Consider the following 24,819-nt stretch of genomic DNA (forward strand, 5'->3'; position numbering starts at 1 on the left):
ACATGTAGCTGTTGAGATTACGGTGTATTCTTAAGGGTGATAACCTATGATGTGAAATGAAGAGCATAAGTTACATTAACAAGACAAATTGTGTAGTTTTCAAAGGATCAAAATGATGGTATTATAATTAAAAAGGATAAATTGGTCGCAAGTGCAAGGATTAACTCTAGTAATCACAAATGGATATAAATTGATTCAACAATCCTTACTTGTATACCAATTATTTTGGTATTCTGGTTTGGAAGCCAATAATCTAGATAATCTCAAATTGATACCAATCAATCTAGCAATCTTTGGATTCTAATTATTCAAGCATTTTCATTTGAAAGCCAATAATTTTAGTAATTTCAAATGGATACCAATCAATCTGATAATCCTTACTTGAATACCAATCATTCTGGCATTTATTTTTGGAAGCCAATAACTCTGATAATTCTAAATGGATACTAATTAATCCGACAACCTTACTTGGATGTTAATTATTTATTTTTTTTCTTTCATCATAATTTCTTACATCAACATATAATGGTCAATCACTATGAATTCTATAAGGTCATTATATCAAAAAAAAAAATAACACTTTACTATTGACTTTTAATGGAATGATTATTAACTATTGAAGTGTTAAACACTTACTTGAGTCTACTCTCATCTGATTGACCCTTATGGATGTGTAATTTTTTTTTATATCATCATAATAATTAAAAATAATTTCAAATACAAGATCCTTATTATATAGATCTCATTTTAAATTTTCATTCAATTCTCATTTTATGTCTAAGAAATTTCATATATTTTTTCTATTTTTGTCACCTTTCAAGTTGCATCACAACTATTTTTAAAGAACTCTAAAATTTCATTTACTCTTATTAATTCAATATGACCATAAATTCTATCATGAGACCAATATGAGGTTTAATTGGTCCTAATATAAAATTTTAATATTTTAATAAGAAATTTATTCTAGTTTCAGTTAATGGAATATTGTTTCATTCATTTTATTTTACTTGCTATCAGTACTTAAACTTAGTCTACCATTTTATTTCTCCTTTTTTATTTGACCAAATATCGCACTATAAAACTATGAGTTTTTAATTGATTTTTTTTAAATAATAATAGTTTATTATTAATTAGAATAATTGACTAATTCATATTAGTACAATCAATCAGTCAATCAAATTTTACTAATTTTGTTAGTGTTCCTAACTATCAAATAATCAATCAATATCGGATAGTAAATAATTTAATTATGTAATATATGAGTCATCAATTCAATTTTTTGTTGAAGGGTTTTTGTCTCAACAAGAAGTCCAAAATCTATAAACAATATATATGGGAAGGAGAGGCCAATGCAAGCTCATATACCATAAGAGAGGAGACAGGCCCTGAAAATCCCCTTCCTAAAGAAATTGTCCTTATGCTTTATCTTAAAGTCTAGCCTCTTTTCTCTCAAGAAGCCTGTTTCCATACCACAGACATCCATAAAATAACATCGCTTAACTATAAATATATAAAAATCAATTAGATTAAATACTAAATATATTATATCAAAAATAAAAATTCATATGGAATGTTTATTATAAAATATTAAATTCAATTACTATTACCTAATATTCATATGACTACTTTTATATTTTCAAAACATTTGGAAAAACCCAATAGAAAATTAAGATGCCATTTTTTTTATTTAATTAGAAAAAAACATATAATGTATTAGATTGATAAAAGATTCCACCACCAGCTAACACAAAAACTAACATCAACGCTGCCTCCTTCTCTACAGACCACCCCTCTCGTTATCATAAAAAGGACCCTTTTTGATATAATATAATGCTAGAACACATCTCCATTGCCTTTTCTCAGCCCGCCAGCAGCCGACAGCACCTCGCAGTTGCTGCACAAGGCCATCATCTGCGATTACTAGTAAAGTTGCGATCTTGTTGCTAGTTTTTCATTGATGAAGTTGAGGGCTAACGTCAGTCTGTGTCCATTGCTCTAGTCAATGTCTTGTCACAGCTGCTCCTTGGCTGAGTTGATTTTATTTTTCTTATTAAATGATATTCATTGTTACCACAGTTGCATGCTTCTTTGAATACTTGTTTGCGATGAGAGTGAAAGTTGAGGGCAGAAGTAATTTCTTCTTTAATTACAAACATTGATTTGAGATTTGATGACTGGAGTGATTCTTAGAACTTTACTTGAGAGACTTCGGTTCTGTTGTGGATATTGTTCAATTTTTGTCCATAAACATTGATTTCAAGTGCTTATTGTATTGATTACAAGCATTGTTATAGACAGTTTTTTATCTTTGAAGTGTACTCGTTTACCTTTATATATTAGAAAGTAACTAAATTTATGAGATTGTTGCTGGCGCATTAGATGGAAGGTTAAAATTTAGGTATTTATAAAGTTGATGCTTGTTTTTAAGCTTGAACTATAACTACTGGGTTTTGAAAGTTTTGATTTTTTAAAGGAGATAGTGGGTTGTTCGAGTGTGATCAGCTTGTTGTTTCGATTGTTTTTTATCATATGTTTGAATGAAGATTGTTGATTTAGACCTTGGATTGGATTCATGGTTTAATTTGTAGCATGGGTTGATGTTGCGAGCCAAAAACACACAGCAGCGGGAAAAGCAGTTTAAACTAAAGATCAGTAACAAAACGTCATCGCTTTAGCATTTTTACCAAACACGTCATTTAAATAAATAAAGAAATTACCCTACCAGCATTAGCCTTGTGTTTCAATTCTATTACAAGAAGTCGCGTGTGAATGTTGTAACAGAATATAGAATACACATTTCCTATAATTAAGGCAATGCATGTAAACAGAAGGTGTGCAAAAAAATATACAATGTAATTAGCGTGTTTCTCCTCTCCACCTTATAGCTATCTCTTCTTCCTCTCAGTCTTTTCCCTACCTCTACTCCTCTCAATATTATTACGTTAGCCGTCAAAGCCCCTGGAGTCCTAGCTCATCAATTTGAATTCTTTCTGATTTGTTCCCTCAAAATTTACCTTGCAACAAGTGGTATCAGAGCCTGTGATCTTCAGACCTCAATCATGCCACCAGAAACGAGGTCCCAAGATCTTCAGAAATTAGAGGACTCCTTTGAAGTTGCCAACAAGGAACAATCAGCACGTCATGCACAAGTCTTAACACAGCTAGAAACCTATGGACAACTACTACACGCTACCAAGACAACGCAAGATAATAAGATTGAAGAACTCAAGGAACTCATCAGTGGAATCGTTTATCAGCAGTCCACGCTTCTACAGAGGATGCAGACCAGCACTCTAGAGCATAGTCCCATGAAGAATCACCAAGACCTTCCTCATGGGGGTTCTACTTCGAACGGAGGCTACTCTGGAGAAGAAGGGTCACACTCCTACAAGGTACATAAACCTTGAAGAGATTTTCCCTGTTTTGATGGGGAAGATATTCATAAATGGTTGTATAAGTGTAACCAATATTTTGACATGGAAGAAATTAAAGAAACAGAGAAGGTAAAGTTGGCATCCTTCTATTTAGACGGAATGGCTCTCTACTAGCATCAGAACTTCACAAAGAGTATCAGAGGTAGAGTGGCTACCTGGGAAGAATATACTGAAGCTATGTGTGGACGATTTGGTGGACACCAAGATCCTCTTGAAGAGCTGATGGAATTGAAGCAAACTAGCAGCTTGGAGACATATATTCAAGATTTTGATGTACTGTGGAACAAGGCTGATATCAGTGAAAGACAAGCTATGGTATTTTTCATCGGAGGACTAGAAATCGAGATCAAAAACCCTGTAAAAATGTTTGATCCTAAAGCCCTTAGACAAGCTTACAATCTGGTCAGACTGCAAGATAACACCTTATCTTACAGAAGATCACAACCACAATCACATCAAACACAGCCCAAATAGAATCCCCACTGCATACCTTTTTCCATTCCCTTCAAACAAAACACTCACATGACCTATTCAAAACAAACAGTAATCCCAAATATTACCACCTTCAGACAACCACAACAAGGCATATTACCCACCCCTACACACAAACCAACTAGAACTATCCGGCCTCGAGACCTAGAGGAAAGAAGGGCCAAGGGGCTATGTTTTTGGTGTGACGAGCGATTTGTGCCAGGTCACCGCTGCAAGAATAAACACTTGTACTCTTTATGTATACTCGAAGATGATGAGGATATTGTGGAAGTTGAAGATGAAATAGAGGTCAGGAAGCAGGACCCACTTACACCCTATATTTCTCTCAATGCCTTGGAGGGTACAATGGGTTGCCACACATTAAGAGTAGCAGGAAAGGTGGATAAACACCCTTTATACATTTTGATCGATTCTGGCAGCACACATAATTTCCTCAACAATGCAATTGCAAAAAAATTACAGTGTTTAACCCACCCCATCATGCCCTTGGCAGTCGAAATAGCAAATGGGGGTACCATATACTGCTCAGCAATGTGCAGGAATTTCAGCTGGCGAATGCAGGGAGTACATTTTGTTACTAATGTGTTCATTATTGATTTAATCAATTGTGACATGGTATTAGGCATACAATGGCTAGCAACGCTAGGTACTGTTATGTCTAACTACAAGGATCTATGGATGTCCTTCAAGTGGCAAGGTCATGATGTAGTCCTCAAAGGCACCGACTACACCAAGGTACAAACCATTGAACTAGCACAACTTAACAGCTTGATGGTTAACTTAACTCAATTGTCAGGTATGAATCTTTGTTGTTTCACGGCTAGTAAAGTTGACCACCAAGAGGCACAGCCTATGTCCCAAACACCCATAAACACTCAGAAGGAAAGAGGAGCTCTGGAAGAATTACTCACCCATTACAAGGAAATATTCAAGGAACCTGAAGGGCTCCCTCCCATCAGGGCCCATGACCATGTTATTCCCATGAAAGAAGGTGCACAAGCAATCAACCTTAGACCATACAGATATTCGGGAGTGCAGAAAGACATATTGGAAAAGATGATGGAGGAAATGCTTGAGTCAGGGATCATTCAACCAAGCAGCAGCCCATTTGCTTCTCCTGTTGTTCTGGTTAAGAAGAAGGACGGATCCTCGAGATTTTGTGTTGATTACAGAGCTCTCAATCATCTCATCATCAAAGACAAGTTTCCCATACCTTTAGTAGAAGAATTATTAGAAGAGCTGGTGGGTGCCACTATATTTTCTAAAGTGGATTTACGGTCTGGTTATCACCAGATTAGAATGACTCCCCAGGATGTGTTCAAAACAGCATTCCGCACCCACAATGGCCATTATGAATTATTGGTGATGCCATTCAGACTAACCAACGCACCAGCCACCTTCCAGAGTTTAATGAATGAAGTTTTCCGCAAGCATCTAAGAAAGTTTGTGTTGGTTGACACGACTAAAAGATTGATGTCTTCTCCCAAGTGCAGGAGTGTCGAAGTAATAAATAACCCGGCAAGACCGGGGTCGAACCACAAGGAGGTTAATTGTACAAATTATAGACAACAATTATAAGCAACAATAATAGCAATAACAACAACAACAATAACAACAACAACAATAGTAATAGTAATAATAATAATATTAATAGTAGTAGTAGTAGTAGTAGTAGTAGTAGTAGTCGTAGTAGTACTAATAATAATAATAATAATAATAATAATAATAAAGAAAGAGAAGAAGAAGAAGATGATGATGATGAGAACTTAGAGATGAAATATTAATGTAAGGATTAAACAATAATAATAACAAATGTCAAGGTTAGAGGTTCCACTAATGGTATATCAAACAAGTATAGTATAAACTCTTATTATTGAATTGGAAACCACACACAAAGGAGGTTCCAATCAGATTATATATTGTTAACATGATTACATTAGTCAGCTTATTCAATTAATGCTAATACTTGTAAATCTCGTCAAGCATTCATGATTATAACTTATGTTAACAACAAATCAAGTTCCTTTCATAGCTCAGGTGTCGGTTATACCATACATTATGGGCTATGAAAGTGCCAAGCATTTGTTGTACCAAGTTTTATACAACATAAATCAAGATTAGTCATTTAACAAGCAAAGTATTAAAGAGTGAACAACATAACAAATATAAAACATGTTAGTATCAAACATTAAAGTCCATATTAAGTTTACATTATACTTATTCTCACACCATTAGTGTAACCTTTAGTTTACACTATACTTATTCTTACACCATTAGTGTAACCTTTTCACCTTGACATAATTAACTTAGCTAGACATAATGAAAGAAAGAAAAATAGATAAACAAAATAAGAACATAAAAGTTAACTAAGTAAAGGAAAGGAAATGAAAGGCATAAACTTAATATTAATGAAAACAAAGCATAAAAAATACAAAGAGAGAAAGGAAGAGCATGATCTTGATCTGGAAACCAAGATGCCTAAATGCATGGCAAATGCCTCCTTTTATAGGCCAAAATTGGGAACTATTGATTTGATGACTAATTGATAAGTGGGTGGCCAACTTTTGACTTGGTGACAATCCTTATCTTCTCTTGTCTGCCCAAAACGTCATTGATAACGTCAAAATTGGAGCCAGTTGTAAACATGAAAGTTGTAGGCAATTGTCTCAGCTTTCTTGTGTAAACAATTCAGCTCATTTGGACTTCTAGAACTCCAGATATGGCCAAAATACCGAACAGTGCTCGGGCTGGAAGACAGATTCGGGCTTCTTTGTTGTTGCTACAATTTGGACTTGATAATGGCCTTTTTAGATCTTGGGCTCCATATGAAAGTTGTAGGCCTATGTCTTACCTTTCCATCCATATAAATTGGACCTAAATCTGAGATCTGTAGCTCTAGATATGGCCCAATTACCGAATAATGTTCCGGTTTGGATTGCACCGACATCTCTTTTCTAAGTTTGGCCATCTCTTTATCCTTGCAATTTAAGTTCTTCAAGTCATCAATCAATCCTTTCATTTATGTGATAGGCCTGCATTAAAAATAGACATTTACCACAAATTAAAGGTATCTTATATTATTAGATATATTATTATAAAACATGCTTTGGTTAAGGAGTTATTGATACTTCAAGTGCAAAATGATGATATAAAACCATGATAAAAATACACTTTTAAGTACTAATCATTGGTATTCTTTGACGATATTTTAATATACAGTCAGACAATGACCGAACACCTAGAACACTTGCAAATTGTGTTTGAATTGCTAAAGGGAAATTAGTTGGTAGCTAAGCACAACAAATGTGCGTTTGGTATTCCGCAAGTGGAGTACCTAGGGCATGTTATTTCAAAGGAGGGAGTAGCTACTGATCCTAAGAAAATTCAAGCCATCACCGACTGGCCTGAACCTCGAAATGTTAGGCAGTTACGGGGATTTTTGGGTCTTACGGGTTACTATAGGAAATTTGTCAAAAACTATGGAGCCATTAGCAAGCCACTCACTCAACTACTCAAAAAAGATGCATTTGACTGGAAGGAAGATGCTACTCGAGCCTTCAGAAACTTAAAACTGGCAATGATTCAACCGCCTGTTCTTTCCTTACCAGACTTAAACAAACCTTTTGTGGTGGAAACAGATGCCTCAGGATCGGGTATAGGAGCTATACTCATGCAGAAGGGGCACCCTATCTCATTCATCAGTAAATCATTGGGACCACAGCAGCAAGCATTATCCACTTATGAAAGGGAAATGTTAGCCATTTTACATGCGGTCACCAAGTGGCGACATTACCTATGGGGCAGACACATCACAATCAAGACAGATCATGTGAGCCTCAAGTATTTGCTGACACAAAAGGTTTCTTTCCCATCCCAACATATTTGGTTAGCCAAACTTTTAGGCTTTGATTACAACATTAAATATAGGAAGGGAAAGGAAAATATTGCTGCTGATGCCCTCTCTAGGTGTACCAATAGGGAGTTGTTCGCCCTTACAATGTCTACCATTTCAACCAAATTGTTGGATGAGGTGAAGGCGTCCTGGACTATAGACACCGCTCTGCTAAAGATTATCAGCAACCTAACCACAGATCCTAGTTTGCACCCGCAGTACAAGTGGTTGAATGACCACTTATACTGAAAAGGGAAGCTGGTAGTTGGCAATAATTCTAGCTTACAGGGTAAACTAATCTCTATTTACCACGACTCGGCCATAGGGGGACACTCTGGGGTTACTGTCACTGCCAAGCGGGTAGGTTCACTATTCTATTGGAGGAAACAGCAAAAACATGTAAGAGCATATGTGCGAGAATGTCACACCTGTCAAAAAAGTAAAAGTGAGAATGTGAAAGCACTTGGCCTGCTTCAACCTCTTCCCATACCCCAAGAACCCTTCGTGGACATCAATATGGATTTTGTTAAGGGCTTACCCAACTCCAAGGGAAAGAACGTCGTTTTGGTTGTAGTGGATAGGTTCAGTAAATATGCCCATTTCATCGCATTATCCCACCCCTATACAGCTGCATCAGTAGTAGAGGCTTTCATGAGTAACATCTACAAACTACACGGCTTACCTGCTTCAATAGTAAGTGATAGAGACTTGGTGTTTTTAAGCAGATTCTGGAAGGATTTGTTCACCTACCAAGGTGTTCAACTATTGCACTCAACAGCCTATCATCCACAAATAGACGGACAGACAGAAGTGGTGAACAGGTGCTTAGAGCAATATTTGAGGTGGATGGCAAGCGAGACACCCGATCAATGGTGTCAATGGCTACCCTTAGCCGAATGGTGGTATAATACAAGCTATCATTCGGCATCAAAACCACACCATTTGAAGTTCTATACGGTCAGAATCCTCCAGTCCACATTCCTTACCTACCTAAAGATTCTAACATAGAAGCTGTGGACAAACAATTAACGAAAAGAGAAGACAGGCTGAAGACTATCAAGGATAACCTCAGAGTGGCTCAACATCGCATGGTCCAACTAGCAAACAAAAAGCGCAGTGAGCGCATCTTTAAAGTGGGCGACTAGGTATACTTGAAATTACAGCCTTACAGCCAACAAACAGTGAGCAGGAGGAGTTCACAGAAGTTATCCGCTAAGTACTACGGTCCATACCAAGTAATTGAGCGCATAGGAGCAGTCGCTTATAAACTGAGCCTTCCTAGTTCAAGCGCCATACACCCAGTATTTCATGTCTCCCAATTAAAGCAACATGCAGGAAACAAGATAGTATATGACAACTTACCTGCCCAAAGGCTAGACCCAGAGTTACAGCCTCACGCCATTCTTGACAGGAGGATGGTTAAGCACAAACACCAAGCGGCAACACAGGTTTTAGTTCACTGGAAGACATTATCACCATATGAAGCAACCTGGGAATTTGAGGATGACCTTCTCATGAGGTACCCACAGTTTTCCCTCGAGGACAAGGAAACTTTTTAAGGGGAAGGTATTGTTGCGAGTCAAAAACACACAGCAGCGGGAAAAGCAGTTTAAACTAAAGATCAGTAACAAAACGTCATCGCTTTAGCATTTTTACCAAACGCATCGTTTAAATAAATAAAGAAATTATCCTACCAGCATTAGCCTTGTGTTTCAATTCTGTTACAAGAAGTCGCGTGTGACTGTTGTAACAGAATATAGAATACACATTTCCTATAATTAAGGCAATGCATGTAAACAGAAGGTGTGCAAAAAATATACAATGCAATTAGCGTGTTTCTCCTCTACACCTTCTCTCTATCTCTTCTTCCTCTCAGTCTTTTCCCTCCCTCTACTCCTCTCAATGTTTTTATGTTACGTGTAAAAGCCCCTGTAGTCCTAGCTCATCAATTTGAATTCGTGCTGATTGGTTCCCTCAAAATTTACCTTGCAACAGTTGATAACTACAAAAAAACTGATTGGTTAGAAAAAGGATGCTAGAAGCCATACGATGCTACTATTTAATCTTAAAACGCCTGTTTATTATCTTAATCCTAAATACACTAACTTTTGGAAATTTTCATATTTACTAGGGAGTGTTTGAAATTAGGTTTTTCTGAGTTGATATTTGTTTTTAGGCTGAAGGTTCTGACTTTTATAAGATAGGAGAAAGAGGTCGTCAAATTTGAGTATCAAAGAACGAGGAAGAAAGAAATGGAATTTTGCCCAACATTGGGGGATGCTATTGCGATATGAGCTGCCAAACATGGGGCAAGCAACTCGATTTTATTGCCCTGCCTGTCCTTATTTCACTTCGAATGAGAGCAGTGTAAATTATTAATTAGTATAAATTAATTTGGCTTCTTTATTTTATTGGTTTGTATTTTTTATTGAAAGATGTGACTGACTGCTCTGTTGTGATTAGGCTAAGATGAAGAGAAAGCAAAAGCTTGCTAAGAAAGAAATTGAACCTATTTTCACCCTCGAGGGCATGAAAAAAGGCGGTGCTGAAACTGATGGTTCTTTTCTTTGTCTTTTTTCTTTTTGTGTTATTGGTATTATCTGTTGTTGTGGAATTGTGGAATTTTTTATAATATTTTGCCATTTTGAAAACTTTGATAAAGTTGTTGCTGATCTCCTTTTGTTTCTATATATTCTTAGAATAGTTTTGGGGTTTTTGAATTGAATTAGGATGAAGTAACTAGGTTGGCACCAAGTTCCCAGAATTAAAACAGGTTGTGCAAGGGTTGAATTGAGTTTATAAGGTTAAGTAGTACCTGTTAACAATGCAATGAGAGAAATACTATCCATATTTTGCCAAGATAAGACTAAACCATGATGTTCAATTTCCACAGTTCTGAATGATTCCTAAAGTTTTAACTTGGTGTGGAGAGAATTAAATGAGGAATTCAGTTGTTGCAGAAAGCATTCAATTTTAACAGTGAAGATGAAGGCTAACTCAGATTTTTTTTTCTTGGTGTTCTTTCTCAATCTTTGTATCTTTTTTGTTTGATTTCCCTTTTTTCTTGATGGCAGCAACATATCCTCATTGCAAGTTCGAAAGGGCCTGTTTCCAACAGATACAGATTAGATCAGCTGATTAGCCAACAACACATTTGACTTCTGCTTGAATGAGAAGTGTGGGAGGATGTGGCGTGAGGACTAATGACAGCAATATGTCTTGTAAACTTCACAAATCACACGCACATCTTCACATGTCTCGAGTTTCTATCCTCAGATGCTTCAAAGTTTTCCAGTTAGCATGTTTTTGTGTACAATGTTACAGATTTGAGATATCAGTTTATACAGGAGAAGCTGCTAAAATTATAGCCGAATTCTGTTGATTACTCTTTCGCTGCATGTTAGATGGTGTTTGGTTTCATGTTTGTATTTAACTTCTACCCAAAACAGACCATCTCCTTTCGCTATTATGTCGAAGGATTCGCATAAAGAATGAATTCATGTGCTATCTGCATCTTTAATCCTAGATCATTTATGTTTCAGCATATATCCTCGACTATTTCAATGGTAAGACAGAAAAAAAGAAGCTTCAGCTAGGACACATGCAGCATTCACCTGTTCTATACCAAGTGTTCTCAAAAAGTACTGGGAGAACTTTCCTAGCTCATCGATATGAAGTTTTATTAATCTTTTTCTAGATAAATATGATGCCCTGATGAAAGAAAAGCATGATTCAATTTTCAGGAATTTCCCAGTATTTATTTGATCAATTAAAATTTTTTAGAAATAATTTTTTTCTTTTTTAAAAAAAAAGCTTATGTCAGGGCAGTCCATTCAGAAAATTAGATTTTTTTTCCTTGCAAAACTTTTTCTAAAAGCTTAACAGGAAAGGGCAGCAAAAGCACATTTTTAATAAAATCTTATAAACTCTATACAAATGGCTATCCTCCATTTATTTCAATTCCATGGATACATCATAAATGGACTTTGCCCCATTTGTTAGAGGGTAAAATATGAGTTGCTAGTGACTGATTTGGGTCTCTACAAAAGTCCCAGGCTCACAAGGACAAAACATTTTTGTTTTGAGAAAATTATAATTTAATTCCCTTTTTAATTATTCTGTGAATTAGTCCTTCTGATTTTGAAAATAATAAGTTAATCCCTTAATCAAAGTTGACTATTAAACTATATATTATAATGCATTAAGTGTCTTTATAGTATTACATGCAGAGTTTTTTAAAGAATTTTTATTTTTATTTTTATTTTTATTTTTTACTTGTAATGCATTAAGGTTAACTAGGAAATTTAACTATTTTTTTAACAAAGTGCCCTAATTTATTTATTTTTTCTCGAAACAATGCGTTTGAGGATGACCAAGTCTAGTATCTACCGTCTCACTGGAAAACCCAGTGGGAAGCATGATGGAATAGATTGTCAACCATTCTGTGTACTAACTATTTATACAGTAGTGGGTGTTCTTTTCCATCTCCAAGATCTCTTTTTTTCCGTAGTACCAAACAACATTTTAATGAGCAATCCTTTTTATCCTCATATTTCGGCTTTCATGATCCTTTTAAAGTAAAAAAGAAGAAGAAGAAGAAGAAGAAAAGAAAAAAAAAATAGATATGGAGGCAAACAAGATTAGTTTAATTTATAGAATATTTGATTATAAGCAAAATTTATTTTGAAGTCAATTTAAATTTTAATTAAAAATAATTAAAATTTAGTTAAATTATAATTTTTAAAAGTTTATTTTATTTGTATAAATATGAAAGTTTGGTAATTAATTAAAATTTTAATTAAAACAATTCAAAACTAAAAAATAAGCTGGAAAGAAGACGTAAATAGACAGATGCAATCCCACCCCCTTCTCCTCCATGACAAAATCGAGAACCCAAACTCGAGGTGCTGATGCAACAGTTCGGGACAACCTGAAGACCCCATTGTCTGAAAATAGCAACCCCGACACAAATGCAACCCCGGACCCCGACTCAATACACCCAAATGCATGCAGGGACTTCTAAAAGAAAAGAACATGCCAAATAGCAATAACCTCAAACAGAAATGGCACGACTGATGGCCATCTTGGCCCATTCAGAAGATTCCTTAATCATATGCTCATCAGAAGACAAACATTCATTTAAAAACTCTTTGCTAGAAAGAGATTGCTGTGTCAAAGAGCCAGCGTTACTTCCCAGTGTATCTGTTAAATCTCCCAGGACTCCAATTGTAGTTTTCATAACGATATCATCCCTGCAGACAAGCAGCTTACAAGTCATTAACCAGATAACACACGCATTTTATACATAACACACGTGCATACATGCACACACAAATAAGAACTATAAAAAACAGAAGATAAAAAGTATATTTCAGAAGCACTCACATGTCTTTCTCCATGTACATGCTATCCAAGAACTACAGGATGTGAGCCGTGAGGTGCATAAGGAATCAAGAGCTGAGTTCTAGGAGAATTCTTAAACCCTTGAAGAATTCCAGAGTATGCCTCCAAAATTCCATTTCTCAACGAATTTGTGTATTCACTCATTTCATCGTCAGCAACAGCTGTGTAGGCAGACAACTCTGCAGCACTCTGCAGCATTCGCATGGCATACATCAAGTACTTCTCAAAATTCTCTCCTATTGCCAGGGCAATGTCGCCGAAGATAGAGAAAATAGGAGGGTTGACAGATCTATGCAACTGGTTGCTTGATAAATCCTTGAGAAGCTGAGTCATAATACCATCACAGTAAGGCAAAATCTTATCTTCCAATGCCCTGCAAATATCACCCGCCACACCGACAGTCACAGCACAGACTTGGTACTCCTCAAAATTCTGAAGGCCCATTTCTAGGTACTTGTAAAACTCTGGCATGTATTTTGCAAAATCAGGACCAGTTGCATACGCAAGGGCTCCTATGGCTAACATGGCCTCATCGTGCACAGTTGCACTTCTACAAGCAAAGAACCTCAGGAAAAGCCCCACTATCTGATCTGCATATTGCATGAACACATACTTAGTTGGCTCAGAGGAGCCTAACTTCTGAATTATGACCTGTAAGCAACCGCAGAAAAGCCCTTGCAATTCACCCTGCTTCTCTCTCTCATCAGAAGGAAGCTTCTGCCCTTCAAGAGTATTGTGAAGCTCCGTCATGATGACAGGAACCAGTTGCAGCTCCATTGGTGCTGTTTCATCAGTCGAGCATCTCACCACCTCATTCAACGTTTCATACGCAGCAGTCCTTAATGGGGACTCCCCAGCATCCTCTCCGTGGGTAACAGTGAGAAGTGCGTGGACAGTTTCCTGGAAGTAAGGAGTAAGAGGAGATGATGGGGTCACCTCATCATAACCCTGGGCAAGGAAATAGAGGGCACCGCATGCCTTCTCTGCTACATTGGCAACGTCCTTCATGCTCTGGAGTAGTGCAGTGACAATTTGTTGGCAATTTGCTTGAGTAACTCTCGGTGTATCCACAGCTGAACCATGGAGGAATTCAAAGATTCGACCAAGGGTCCAAGCAGTTGTATCCTTCACATGGTTATTTGGATCCTTTGTCAAAGCAGTCAGCTTGAAGTTCAAAGCAACATTAACAAGAGGCGTTAGTTTCTCAGGGGAAGGACCTTCCAAGATCGAGCCAAATGCACGAGTAGCTGCCTCTCTATGCCTCCAATATGGTTTTGTAATGTTATCTTCAATGAATTGCATAACAAGCTGCACAATATCATCTCCCACAGTCCTTGCAACCAAACCAATGCATGTTCCACCAGCCATTGCAATATTCCAAGCTCCTTCATCTTGATCCTGATCCTCCTCTTGCTTTAGGAGAGTTTCCAGCAACATTGAGGCCAAAGCAGGGGGAGCCTGCATAATAAAGTAAAAGCAAGGAATATCAGAATCCCCAGTGAAATCACCCCCATATTCTTCCAAGATATCTATCTCCTCGTCACATATTGAACTCCAGAATTCAATTGCTTGAAGGGCAACAGGTTCTTCATCTTCCCTCACGGCCTTTGACGTGATGTTAAAGATATCCTGAATATGAGCCAATTTCTCATAGCATGTTGATGAAATAGAGACAAGACACTCATAAGCAGCTTGTCTTATCTTCATTTCTGGGGCCAAAGTTGCCTCGCAGACCACTCTCATGATATAATCACGCTCCATATCATTGCTGTAGTTTGCCTGAGCAAATCCAAGTGCATTGTACAGTGCTCGTGTTGCAGCAAGCCTAACATCGTTGTTTCCTTCAGATGCGTTCATGCCCTGAACTACAGCTTTAAGTATCTTGTTTACATCGTCTTGAGCTACAACATCAGATTAGACAACCCCGCACAATTATCCAAGAGTCTCTAAAGTAGCTTGCTTGACATGAGCAGGTAACTTATGAATATTGGATAAAAGTGATCCAATCAGCTCCGGCCACTGGCTCCGAGGCTATAAAATCAAGAGGGGTATAAATAGTTAAAAACTGAAGTCTACCACGCCCTAAAATAACCCCCCTTAAATACTGAAGTTTACCACGCCTTGCCCTCACAAAAAGCCGCCGCCCAGATAATATTTTTCACGTTCTTCCTTTCCCTTTTATCTGCTCTGCGTCTGTCTCCATCTCAAAACTCAAAAGCTGAGCCACCCCCAAGTCCCACATTATTTAGATTCTAGCCGAACACAAACCCACCTCTCCATCTCACTGGCTTCTCTCTCTTTACTTCTGCGCAAGCCGTCGATCCTCCTCTATTCTTGCAAGTTGCAGCGGAAGGAGAGAGCTCCTTCATTAGAGAAAAGACGGCAAGGTAAATTTTATTCCTATTGAAGTTTACATAAGGTACCATGTCAGCCCTTGAAGTTCAAAAATTCTTATTTTCAATCTTAAAATTTGAAATTTCTTTTAAATTAAAGTGGGTTGGATTCGGGTTTCTTGTTTTTACTTCAATTTTGATGAAGATTTGAGGGTAAGTGATGAGAGTCTTTGTTGAGGTTCTGTTTATGTTTTATTCGTCCTCTTTTGGATAAATAGATAGTGGGTTTGAGTTATTCTTTGTTTTGATGGTTGAATTTGGATTGTAGGCAAAGAGTTCGATAAAATGCCTAATTGACTTTATTAAACTCCCCGACTTCCCAACTACTCCTGCTTTCATATCATGACATAAAATTATGTAACTTGTTGTCACCATTAATGACGATGATTGGTCTTGCTGCTGTGGTTGCTGCTGTTGTCGGGTTCTTGAAAACCTGTTGTTGTTGAACATCTTGTTGCCTCCTTGTCCACGGTGACGGTAATAATTGTATATGTTGTATCTGGGTTTGGTCGTCCTAGTCATGCTGTTGTTTTTGAGGTTGTCATTGTGATAATCTTGATGGTCATGGTAGTAGTTTCTCTTGGATCTAGATCTGTCCGTTTTCTTGAAAAAACCCCCAAAAAAATGCAAAGGTTTATACACTAAAGATCTGCCTGTTCCTCTCTTTCTCTGATTCTTAGATTTGTCAAATGTTCAGGGTTTGATTCTTTCTTTCAATTCTCTTGATGGGTTTGATTCTTTCTTGCAATGCATGACTTCTAGTTTTAATGTCCACAAGGTGATAAATGAATTTGCATATACATGCTGCACCTTTTCAGTTGATGCGTTTTGTATTAGTGGTTGATAATTGTAAAAGTTGTGTTCATCCTTCGAAAGTTGGCTGTTTCTATAGCAACTGTATATTAGTAGGATTTGCTGTAGAATCAATTTTTCACTCAGACTGCTAAGGGAAGAAGTAGCAACAAGGGACCATTCTTCCTTTGCATCAAATGACACAATAAGATTCCTTAGAGAATTTGATGAATGCATGGTAAGTAAATTCATGTTGCTAATGGTTTTAATAAGTGCATGCCTAAACAATCTAAAATTGAATGCTAGTTTGTTTTTCGTGCTCTGTATTTTTATTGTTTTATGTTAATATTCACCCTCTCACCCTTTGATCTACAAACTCATTTAGTTATATGTATGTCTGTGTGTACATATACATGTATCTCTGTTACGGTCTGTTTTGGATTAGGATGTGAGGGATAATTAGTAAGCTTTTGCTTGTGTTTGAAATTTGTGAATGAATTAGGTCCCCATCTGAGTCAGCTAACAGTGATTAAGACTCAGTTGGTTTGTGTCCTCAAGACAATAGTCCTATTTTTAATTTGTTTGGTAAACATAAAAGATAATTGGTCTCTGCAATGCAGTTTAAGCCTCAAAACAGAATTTCTGGAATTTGAAATGTGTTCTTAAACAAGCCTGTAAACATGAACATAAAAATTCAAGCTGTAGATTCATATGTAATGGTGTATGATTCCACGTTTGAATGATCCTAGGATAACTGTTGCGGGGGCTGCTGGTGATGAAGATGGCTTTGATTTTGTGGGTTTTAGATGTTGAAGGCAGTGGTGATTGAGAGGCTGGTCCTAGGCGTTCCCCCAGTGTTGTTTCAGTGACCTCAGAGGCTGGTGTTGGTTTTTTTGGAATTCCAAAGGTTGTTAATAAGCTATTCTCTTAACTCATCATTTTATCTTCAATTTTTACCAGAGGCTAGTGGTTGGTTTGCTGGATATGATGATGATTGATGAAGATTACATAATGACATTAATGAAGATTGAAGAATGAAGAATTATGAGTGGACATGTGAGTTGTGAGTGTTGCTGTGGGAGGCAGTGAGGATCGAGGAGGTGTGGTGTGGGTTGAGTGGCGTGTTTGTGTGAAGGACGGCTACAAGGGTTAGTAGCTTAGAATATATAGTAATTTTATTATTATTTATAGAACCTTCTTTTTTTTAATCTGAACTAGTTTGGTTTGGTTGTGGTTCATCAGTTTCAGTATTACGAAACCGAGCCAAACTGGAAGTTTTTCTAAATATTCTAATTAGTTTAATTGGTTTTTTCATGGTTCGGTTTTTTTGATTGATTTCTAATTAAGATAACATATCTTTTTTAATTTAATTAGAAAAAACATATGATGTATTAGATTGATAAAAGACTCCACATCCAGCTAACACAAAAAACTAACAGCAACGCTGCCTCCCTCTCTATAGACCACCCCTCTCGCCATCATAAAAAAGACCCCACCTGAACACATCTCCATCACCGTTGTTCGGCCTACTAGAACCTTGTGGTTGCTGCTCGAGGCCATCATCTACGATCACTGGTAAAGCTCTGATCTTGTTGCTGTTTTTACGTTGATGAAGTTGAGGGCTAACCTCAATTTGTGTCCATTGCTTTGGTCAATGTCTTGTCATAGCTGCTTCTTGGCTGAGTTGATTTTTTTCTTTTGAAGTGATATTCATTGTTACCTTAGTTGCATGTTTTTTTTCATACTTGTTTGGGATGAGAGTGAAAGTTGAGGGCAGAATTAGTTCCTTCTTTGATTACAAACATTGATTTGAGATTTGATGAATGGACTGGTTCTCAGAACTTTACTTGAGAAACTTTGGTTCCGTTGTGGATGTTGTTCATTTTTTGTCCACAAGCATTGATTTCAAGTGCTTATTGTATTGATTGCAAGCATTGATATAGGCAGTTTTTGAGCTTTGAATTGTACTCATTTTACCTTTATATATTAGAAAGTAACTAGATTTATGAGATTGTTGCTGGCCCATTAGAGGGAAGGTTAAAATTTAGGTATTTATAAAGTTGATGTTTGTTTTTAAGCTTGAATTGTAACTACTGGGTTTTGAAAGTTTTGAATTTTTTTGAACGAGATAGTGGGTTGTTCGAGTGTGATCAACTTGTTGTGTCGATTGTTTTTTTCTCCTATGTTTGAATGAAGACTGTTGATTTTAGATCTTGGGATGGATTCATGGTTTAATTTGTAGCATGCGTTGATAACTATAAAAAACTAATTGGTTAGAAAAAGTATGCTAGAAGTCATGCAATGCTACTATTTTATCTTAATACGCTAGTTTATTATCTTAATCCTAAATACACTGACTTTTGAAAATTTTCATAGTTACTAGGAAGTGTTTGAAATTAGGTTTTTCTAAGTTGATATTTGTTTTCAGGCCTGAAGGTTCTGACTTTTAGAAACAAGTCAAATTAGGGTATCAAAGAACGAGGAAGAAAGAAATGGAATTTTGCCCAACATGTGGGATGTTATTGCGATATGAGCCGCCAAATATGGGGCAAGCAGCTAGATTTTATTGCCCTACATGTCCCTATTTTGCTTCGATTGAGAGCAGGGTAAATTATTAATTAGTATAAATTAATTTGGCTTCTTTATTTCATTGGTTTGTATTTTTGATTGAAAGATGTGACTGACTGCTCTGTTGTAATTAGGTTAAGATAAAGAGAAAGCAAAAGCTTGCTAAGAAAGAAATTGAACCTATTTTCACCCTTGAGGACATGAAGAAAGGCGGTGCTGAAACTGATGGTGCTTTTCTTTATCTTGTCTTTTTTGTGTTATTGGTATTATATGTTGTCGTGGAATGGAGGAATTTTTTATAATATTTTGCCACTTTGGAAACTTTGATATTGTTTTAAGTTGTTGATCTTCTTTTGTTTCTACATTTTCTTAGAATAGTTTTAGGGTTTTTGAATTGAATTAGAATGAAGTAACTACGTTGGCATCAAGTTCCCAGGATTAATATAGGTTGTGCAAGGGTTGAGTTGAGTTTATAAGGTTAAGCTGTACCTGTTAACAATGCAATGAGAGAAATGTTGTCCATATATTGCCAAGACAAGACTAAACCATGATATTCGATTTCCACTATTCCGAATGATTTCTAAAGTTTTAACTTGGTGTGGAGAGAATTATACGAGGAATTCAGTTGTTGGTGTAGAAAGAATTCAATTTTAGCAGTGTAGATGAAGGCTAACTCAGATTTTTTTTACTTGTTCTTTCTCAATCTGTATCTTTTTTGTCAGATTTCCCTTCTTTCTTGATGGCAGCAACATGTTATCTTTTTTGTTTGATTTCCCTTCTTTCTTGATGGCAGCAACATGTCCCCATTGCAACTTCGGGAGGGCCTGTTTCCAGCAAATACAAATTAGATCAGCTGATGAGCCAGCAACAACATTTTACTTCTGCTTGAATGAAAAGTGTGGGAAGATGTGGCGTGAGGACTGAGGACAGCAATATGTCTTGTAAACCTCACAAATCACATGCACTTCTTCACATGTCTCGAATTTCCATCCATCCTCAGATGCTTCAAAGTTTTCCAGTTAGCATGTTTTTGTGTACAATGTTACAGATTTGAGACACCAGTTTATACCGGAGAAGCTGCTAAAAATGTTCCGACTTCTAAGCAAACAGCTTAGCTTTTCATTTCTTCATGGTTCTCCTTGTTTCGAGCTTATTAACATAAATAAAAATAATTTGCATTCAACAGAAAATCATAACAATAATTACCTTTCAACTTAATCAAATCGAATTGATTAGCTTTTTCAACTTTATTAATAAATGATAAAAAAAAAATCACATCAATATGATTAGAAAAAAGAGAAAGCTTGGTGATGGGATTCGCTTCTTTGAAAATGCAGGAAGTTAAAGAATGGAATGTATTTTTTTTAACATTCATGTTTTTCTTTTTTATCATTATCTCATGATCAAAGAATAAAGATGATAATTCTATGAGGAAAAAGAAAAACAGAAGTAGACCAACTAGTTGAAACCTTGACAGGCTTAGCTATTTCTCGTAAAATTTCATAGGTTGGAGAGTGCTTATCCTGTTAAAAAAAGGAGCCCAATTTCATTTCTGAGCTTGTGTTACTCTAATGCGATCTAGCTTATGTTTGTTCGGTAATAATATGTATAATATTTTTTTAAATAATATTTTTTATAATAAAATTTAATTATTTTTAATATTATCACAACTATTAAAAACCATTTCAAAAACATAATATTTTCTTTTCAAAAACAAGTTCAAGCAACAAATAAGACACTGTCTTGTGTATTTTATAGTTTATACCTGTGGGATCAAAAGTAAATAATTTATATAAATGATCAATCAAACTTAGGTGAGTTTAGTTTACACTAGAATTTCATTAAATTTAAAATTAGTTTTTTATATATTTTAAGATATGTTAGTGTCAAAAATAATTTTTTAAAAATAAAAAAAATATTTTAATATATTTATAAGCGAAAGATACTTTAAAAAATAACTACTACCACACTTCCTAACACCCATTTATCTATTAATTTGTGTCTTATATGATCTAGTAAAATTAAGGTTTGAAGTGGTTTTTAATTTTTTTTATTCAAATCAAAAACAAAATCATTTGGGTTTTTTTTCTTATATAATTTCTTTTTATAAAATCACATTGTTTGGAAAAAAAAAACAATAGACACAGTTTAATCATCTTGCTTAGCCTGTGACATGATGTTTGGGCTGGATCATTATTCGGGTTGGTCCTATACAATTTCTATTGATGGAGTTGTATCTGTCCGACCACTTCAGCTCTATCTAATCAGAACTAAAAGAGAATAGTGATATTCCAAAACAAAAGTTAATCACTCATTCCCTCACTTTGCAGCTACTTTATTGTAAGTCTCTCTCTCACCTTTCTTCTAATAATTGAGTTTTGTAAGTTTGATGAGTTTATTGACATGAGTTTTGTATCTTCTAAGATAAGTTTGTTTTATATTTTTGTTTATTGCTTGGATTTAGTTGTTTCTTTTGATTTTTTTTTTTTTGGTTTCTAAAATTGATGTAGCTAGTGACTTAAAAGGTTTCATTTAAACCTTATCCAGTGGAAAGGAAATTAATTTTTTTATAAGGATTAATTTAGGGTTTTGTATAATTGATAAAGTTTTGATTTTTTAAATAGAAGTTTACAAAATCAACTTGTTAATTCAATTGTTTATATAGGAAAAAATGTTGATTTTGGTATTGGATTTTATTGGTGATAAGTAGTCTTATTTGTAATCAGGTAACCTATGAAAAGTAGGTACACGTTGTATTTTAATTTTTGTGGCATTGATGCCTTAATCGTAAAAGAAAATGATTTTTTAAGAGTATTTATATTTATAAAAAAGTTTTGTAGAGTTTGAGATTCTTGCTTAAAGTAGTAATTGCTAAGAGGAATTTTAGGATGGTAACTACTTGGCTCTTGCCAAAAGCAAATGAATGTTTAATCCATGTGTTTGCACAACTGCTTTTAGATGAATTAAGGATCTTATTTTTTACGATTGTTGTCGCTATTCTTGCTTGTTATGCCTTTTTTGCTACAACTAATTAACTAGGTATAATAGGTAAAACTGTATTAGATGTTATGTGATATAAATTTCTTGATACTAAATGAGTTGGGTCTTTCCAGAAGCTCTTGTTATTACAAGGAAATATAAATCACAATGAACCTTTCTTGTTGTTACAAGGGGATTAATTAGTACTTAATATCAAGTTTTATATCATCATTTTGCATTTGAAGTATCAATAACTCCTTAACTAGAGCATGTTTTATAATAACATATCTGATAAATATAAGATACATATAATTTATAGCAAATGTTTATCTTAAATGTAGGTCTATCACATAAATAAAAGAATTGATTAATGAGTTTAACTACTGAAAATTGAGAAAACAAAAGGAGGGTTACGCTTAACTAGAGCATGTTTTATAATAGCATATCTGATAAATATAAGATACATTTAATTCATGGTAAATATTCATTTTAAATGCAGGTCTATCACATAAATGAAAGGATTGATTAATGAGTTTAACTACTGAAGTTGAGAAGACAAAGAGAAGGCTAAGCTTATAAAAGAAATGTTGGTTCAATCCAAACTGAAACACTATTCAGTCATTAGATCATATTTGAAGTTGTAGATCTTAGATTTCAGTTTGGTTTATATGACTAGAAAGCTAAAATAGAGGCCTAAAACATTCATGATAGTCCAAGACTCAATTTTTCCATTTAAAAGTCCAAATCTTAACTTCAAAAGAGAAGTCTGAATCTGTCCTACAGCCTGGACACTGTTCAGTGTTCAACTCATATCTCAAGTTCTAGAAGTTCTAATGCACTGATTTCTTTTTTGTTGGAAAGCTGAGACAATTTCCTACAACTTTCATGAGACAATTTGTTCAAATTCTAATGTTAGTAATGATGTTTTGTTCAAACACGAAATAAGGATTGTCACCAAGTCAAGATGTGGCCTCTCACTCAACAATTAGTCAACAAATTAATAGTTTTAAATTTTGGCCTATAAAATGAGGCATTTGGCATGCTTTTAGGCATCTTGGTTCTCAGATCAAGATCATGTTCTTGCTCTCTCTTTTTATTTTTGTAATGCTTAAGTTTTGATTTTATTAATCTTTTATTTATGTCTTTCATTTTCTTTACTATACTTATATAATTATAATCTCCTCTTGTTTATTTATATTTCTCTTCTTTATTATATTTAGTTAAGTTTATCATGTCAAGGTGAAAAAGTTTAAATAATGGTGTAAGAATAAATATAATATAAACTCAACATGGACTTTAATGTTTGATACTAACATGTTTTGTATTTTTTATCTTATTCATTCTTAATACTTTGCTTGTTAAATGGTTAATCTAGATTTATGTTGTATAATCCTTGGTACAATAAATATTTTGCACTTTCATAGCCCAACCATATGGTATAATCGACACCGGTGCTATAAAAGAAACTTGATTTGTTGTTAACATAAGTTATAATTATGAATACCTGACAACATTTACAAATATTAACATCATTCGAATAACATAACTAATATAATTATATTAATAATTTATAATCCGATTGGAATCTCCTTTGTATATGGTTTACAGTTGAGTAAAAAGAAGTTAATACTATACTTATTTCAAATACTATTAGTAAATCCTCTAACCTTGATAATTATTTTATTCTTATTTGATCCTTACATTAATATCACATCTCAAAACTCTTTTCAACTTTTTTTCTGTTATTATCTATTTTTTTTATTTATAGTTTATACAATTAACCTACCTGTGATTCAACCCTGGTCTAACCGAGTTATTTATTACTTCAAAACTTCTACACTTAGAAGAAGATATTAATTTTTTGATCATGTGAAGGATATAAAATTAATTGTATTAAATAACGAATGCATTATATCAAAAATAAAAATTTATATGAAATGTTTATTATAAAATATTAAATTCAATTACTATTAAATTAATATTAACTAATATTCATATGACTACTTTTATATTTTCAAAATATTTAAAACATTTGGAAAAACCCAATTGAAAATTAAGATACCATATTTTTTTATAATTTAATTAGAAAAAAACATGACGTACTAGATTGATAAAAGACTCCACAACCAGCTAAAACAAACATCAACATCAACATCAACGCTGCCTCCTTCTCTACAGACCACCCATCTCGCCATCATAAAAAAGACCCCACCAGAACACATCTCCATCACCGTTGTTAGGCCCGCCAGCACCTTGCGGTTGCTGCTCAAGGCCATCATCTACGATCATTGGTAAAGCTCCGATCTTCTTGTTGTTTTTGTGTTGATGAAGTTGAGGTCCTCAATTTGTGTCCATTGCTCTGGTCAATGTCTTGTCTTGTCACGGCTGCTCCTTGGCTGGGTTGATTTTTTTCTTTCGAAGTGATATTCATTTTTACCTCAGTTGCGTGTTTTTTTTTCATACTTGTTTGGGACGAGAGTGAAAGTTAAGGGCAGAATTGGTTCCTCATTTTTATTACAGACATTGAAAAAACAGCCTTGGATGCAAGGCTTAGGGAATTTAAATTTAGGGGCAATTTAGTTAATCAAATTTAGGGGCAATTTAGTTAATCCAATTTTTTTTAAAATTATTTAAATATGTTAATGTTAAAAATGTTCTTCTCGTAAAGATTTGACACTCCCAAGTTATTTTCTGCGGCTATTCTCCATACTTCAGCGAGGTGACAAAAGCTTTGTCATTTACCTCATTATATTGCATGCTGAGGTGGTGAAGGTTGCTCTTGCAGGTGCCAGCAATGGCTCCCACATAAAAGGATGACATGGTCAATCCCAAAACAAAAAACATCAAGCTCTATGTTAAAAAGGTG

At 35.0% G+C, this 24,819-nt stretch overlaps 1 protein-coding gene and 1 pseudogene across 12 annotated transcripts; one reads left to right on the top strand and one right to left on the bottom strand.

The window, feature by feature from the left end:
- The first annotated feature begins 1,838 nt into the window (after window positions 1–1,838).
- LOC105135920 (DNA-directed RNA polymerase III subunit RPC10-like) lies at window positions 1,839–20,112 on the top strand. Of its 12 annotated transcripts, none has more exons than XM_011041016.1 (6): window positions 15,396–15,608; window positions 17,156–17,554; window positions 17,869–17,981; window positions 18,835–19,012; window positions 19,109–19,202; window positions 19,768–20,112. In XM_011041016.1, exons 4-6 carry the CDS (start codon window positions 18,899–18,901, stop codon window positions 19,896–19,898), a joined length of 339 nt encoding a protein of 112 aa, XP_011039318.1. In that variant the 5' UTR covers window positions 15,396–15,608; window positions 17,156–17,554; window positions 17,869–17,981; window positions 18,835–18,898; the 3' UTR covers window positions 19,899–20,112. The 12 variants fall into 12 exon arrangements, with proteins under 12 accessions (XP_011039324.1, XP_011039327.1, XP_011039328.1 ...); XM_011041015.1 differs by lacking the exon at window positions 15,396–15,608 and adding an exon at window positions 15,962–16,644; XM_011041022.1 differs by lacking the exons at window positions 15,396–15,608; window positions 17,156–17,554; window positions 17,869–17,981 and adding exons at window positions 1,839–1,923; window positions 9,995–10,039 and having other exon boundaries at window positions 18,868–19,012.
- On the bottom strand, window positions 12,820–15,093 carry LOC105135921 (importin subunit beta-1-like; annotated as a pseudogene).
- Window positions 20,113–24,819: the final 4,707 nt, after the last annotated feature.

The sequence above is a fragment of the Populus euphratica genome, unplaced genomic scaffold (assembly GCF_000495115.2).
Source record: "Populus euphratica unplaced genomic scaffold, PopEup_1.0 scaffold155.1, whole genome shotgun sequence".
In the NCBI taxonomy this organism is placed as follows: Eukaryota; Viridiplantae; Streptophyta; class Magnoliopsida; order Malpighiales; family Salicaceae; genus Populus; species Populus euphratica.

Bases quoted from the DNA above. Each gene is read 5' to 3' on its own strand.
- LOC105135920 (XM_011041022.1), top strand. From the start codon at position 18,899: ATGGAATTTTGCCCAACATGTGGGATGTTATTGCGATATGAGCCGCCA. The intron at 19,013-19,108 runs GTAAATTATTAA...TGTTGTAATTAG, and splicing joins TTGCTTCGATTGAGAGCAGG to GTTAAGATAAAGAGAAAGCA. The intron at 19,203-19,767 runs GTGCTTTTCTTT...TCTTGATGGCAG, and splicing joins AGGCGGTGCTGAAACTGATG to CAACATGTCCCCATTGCAAC.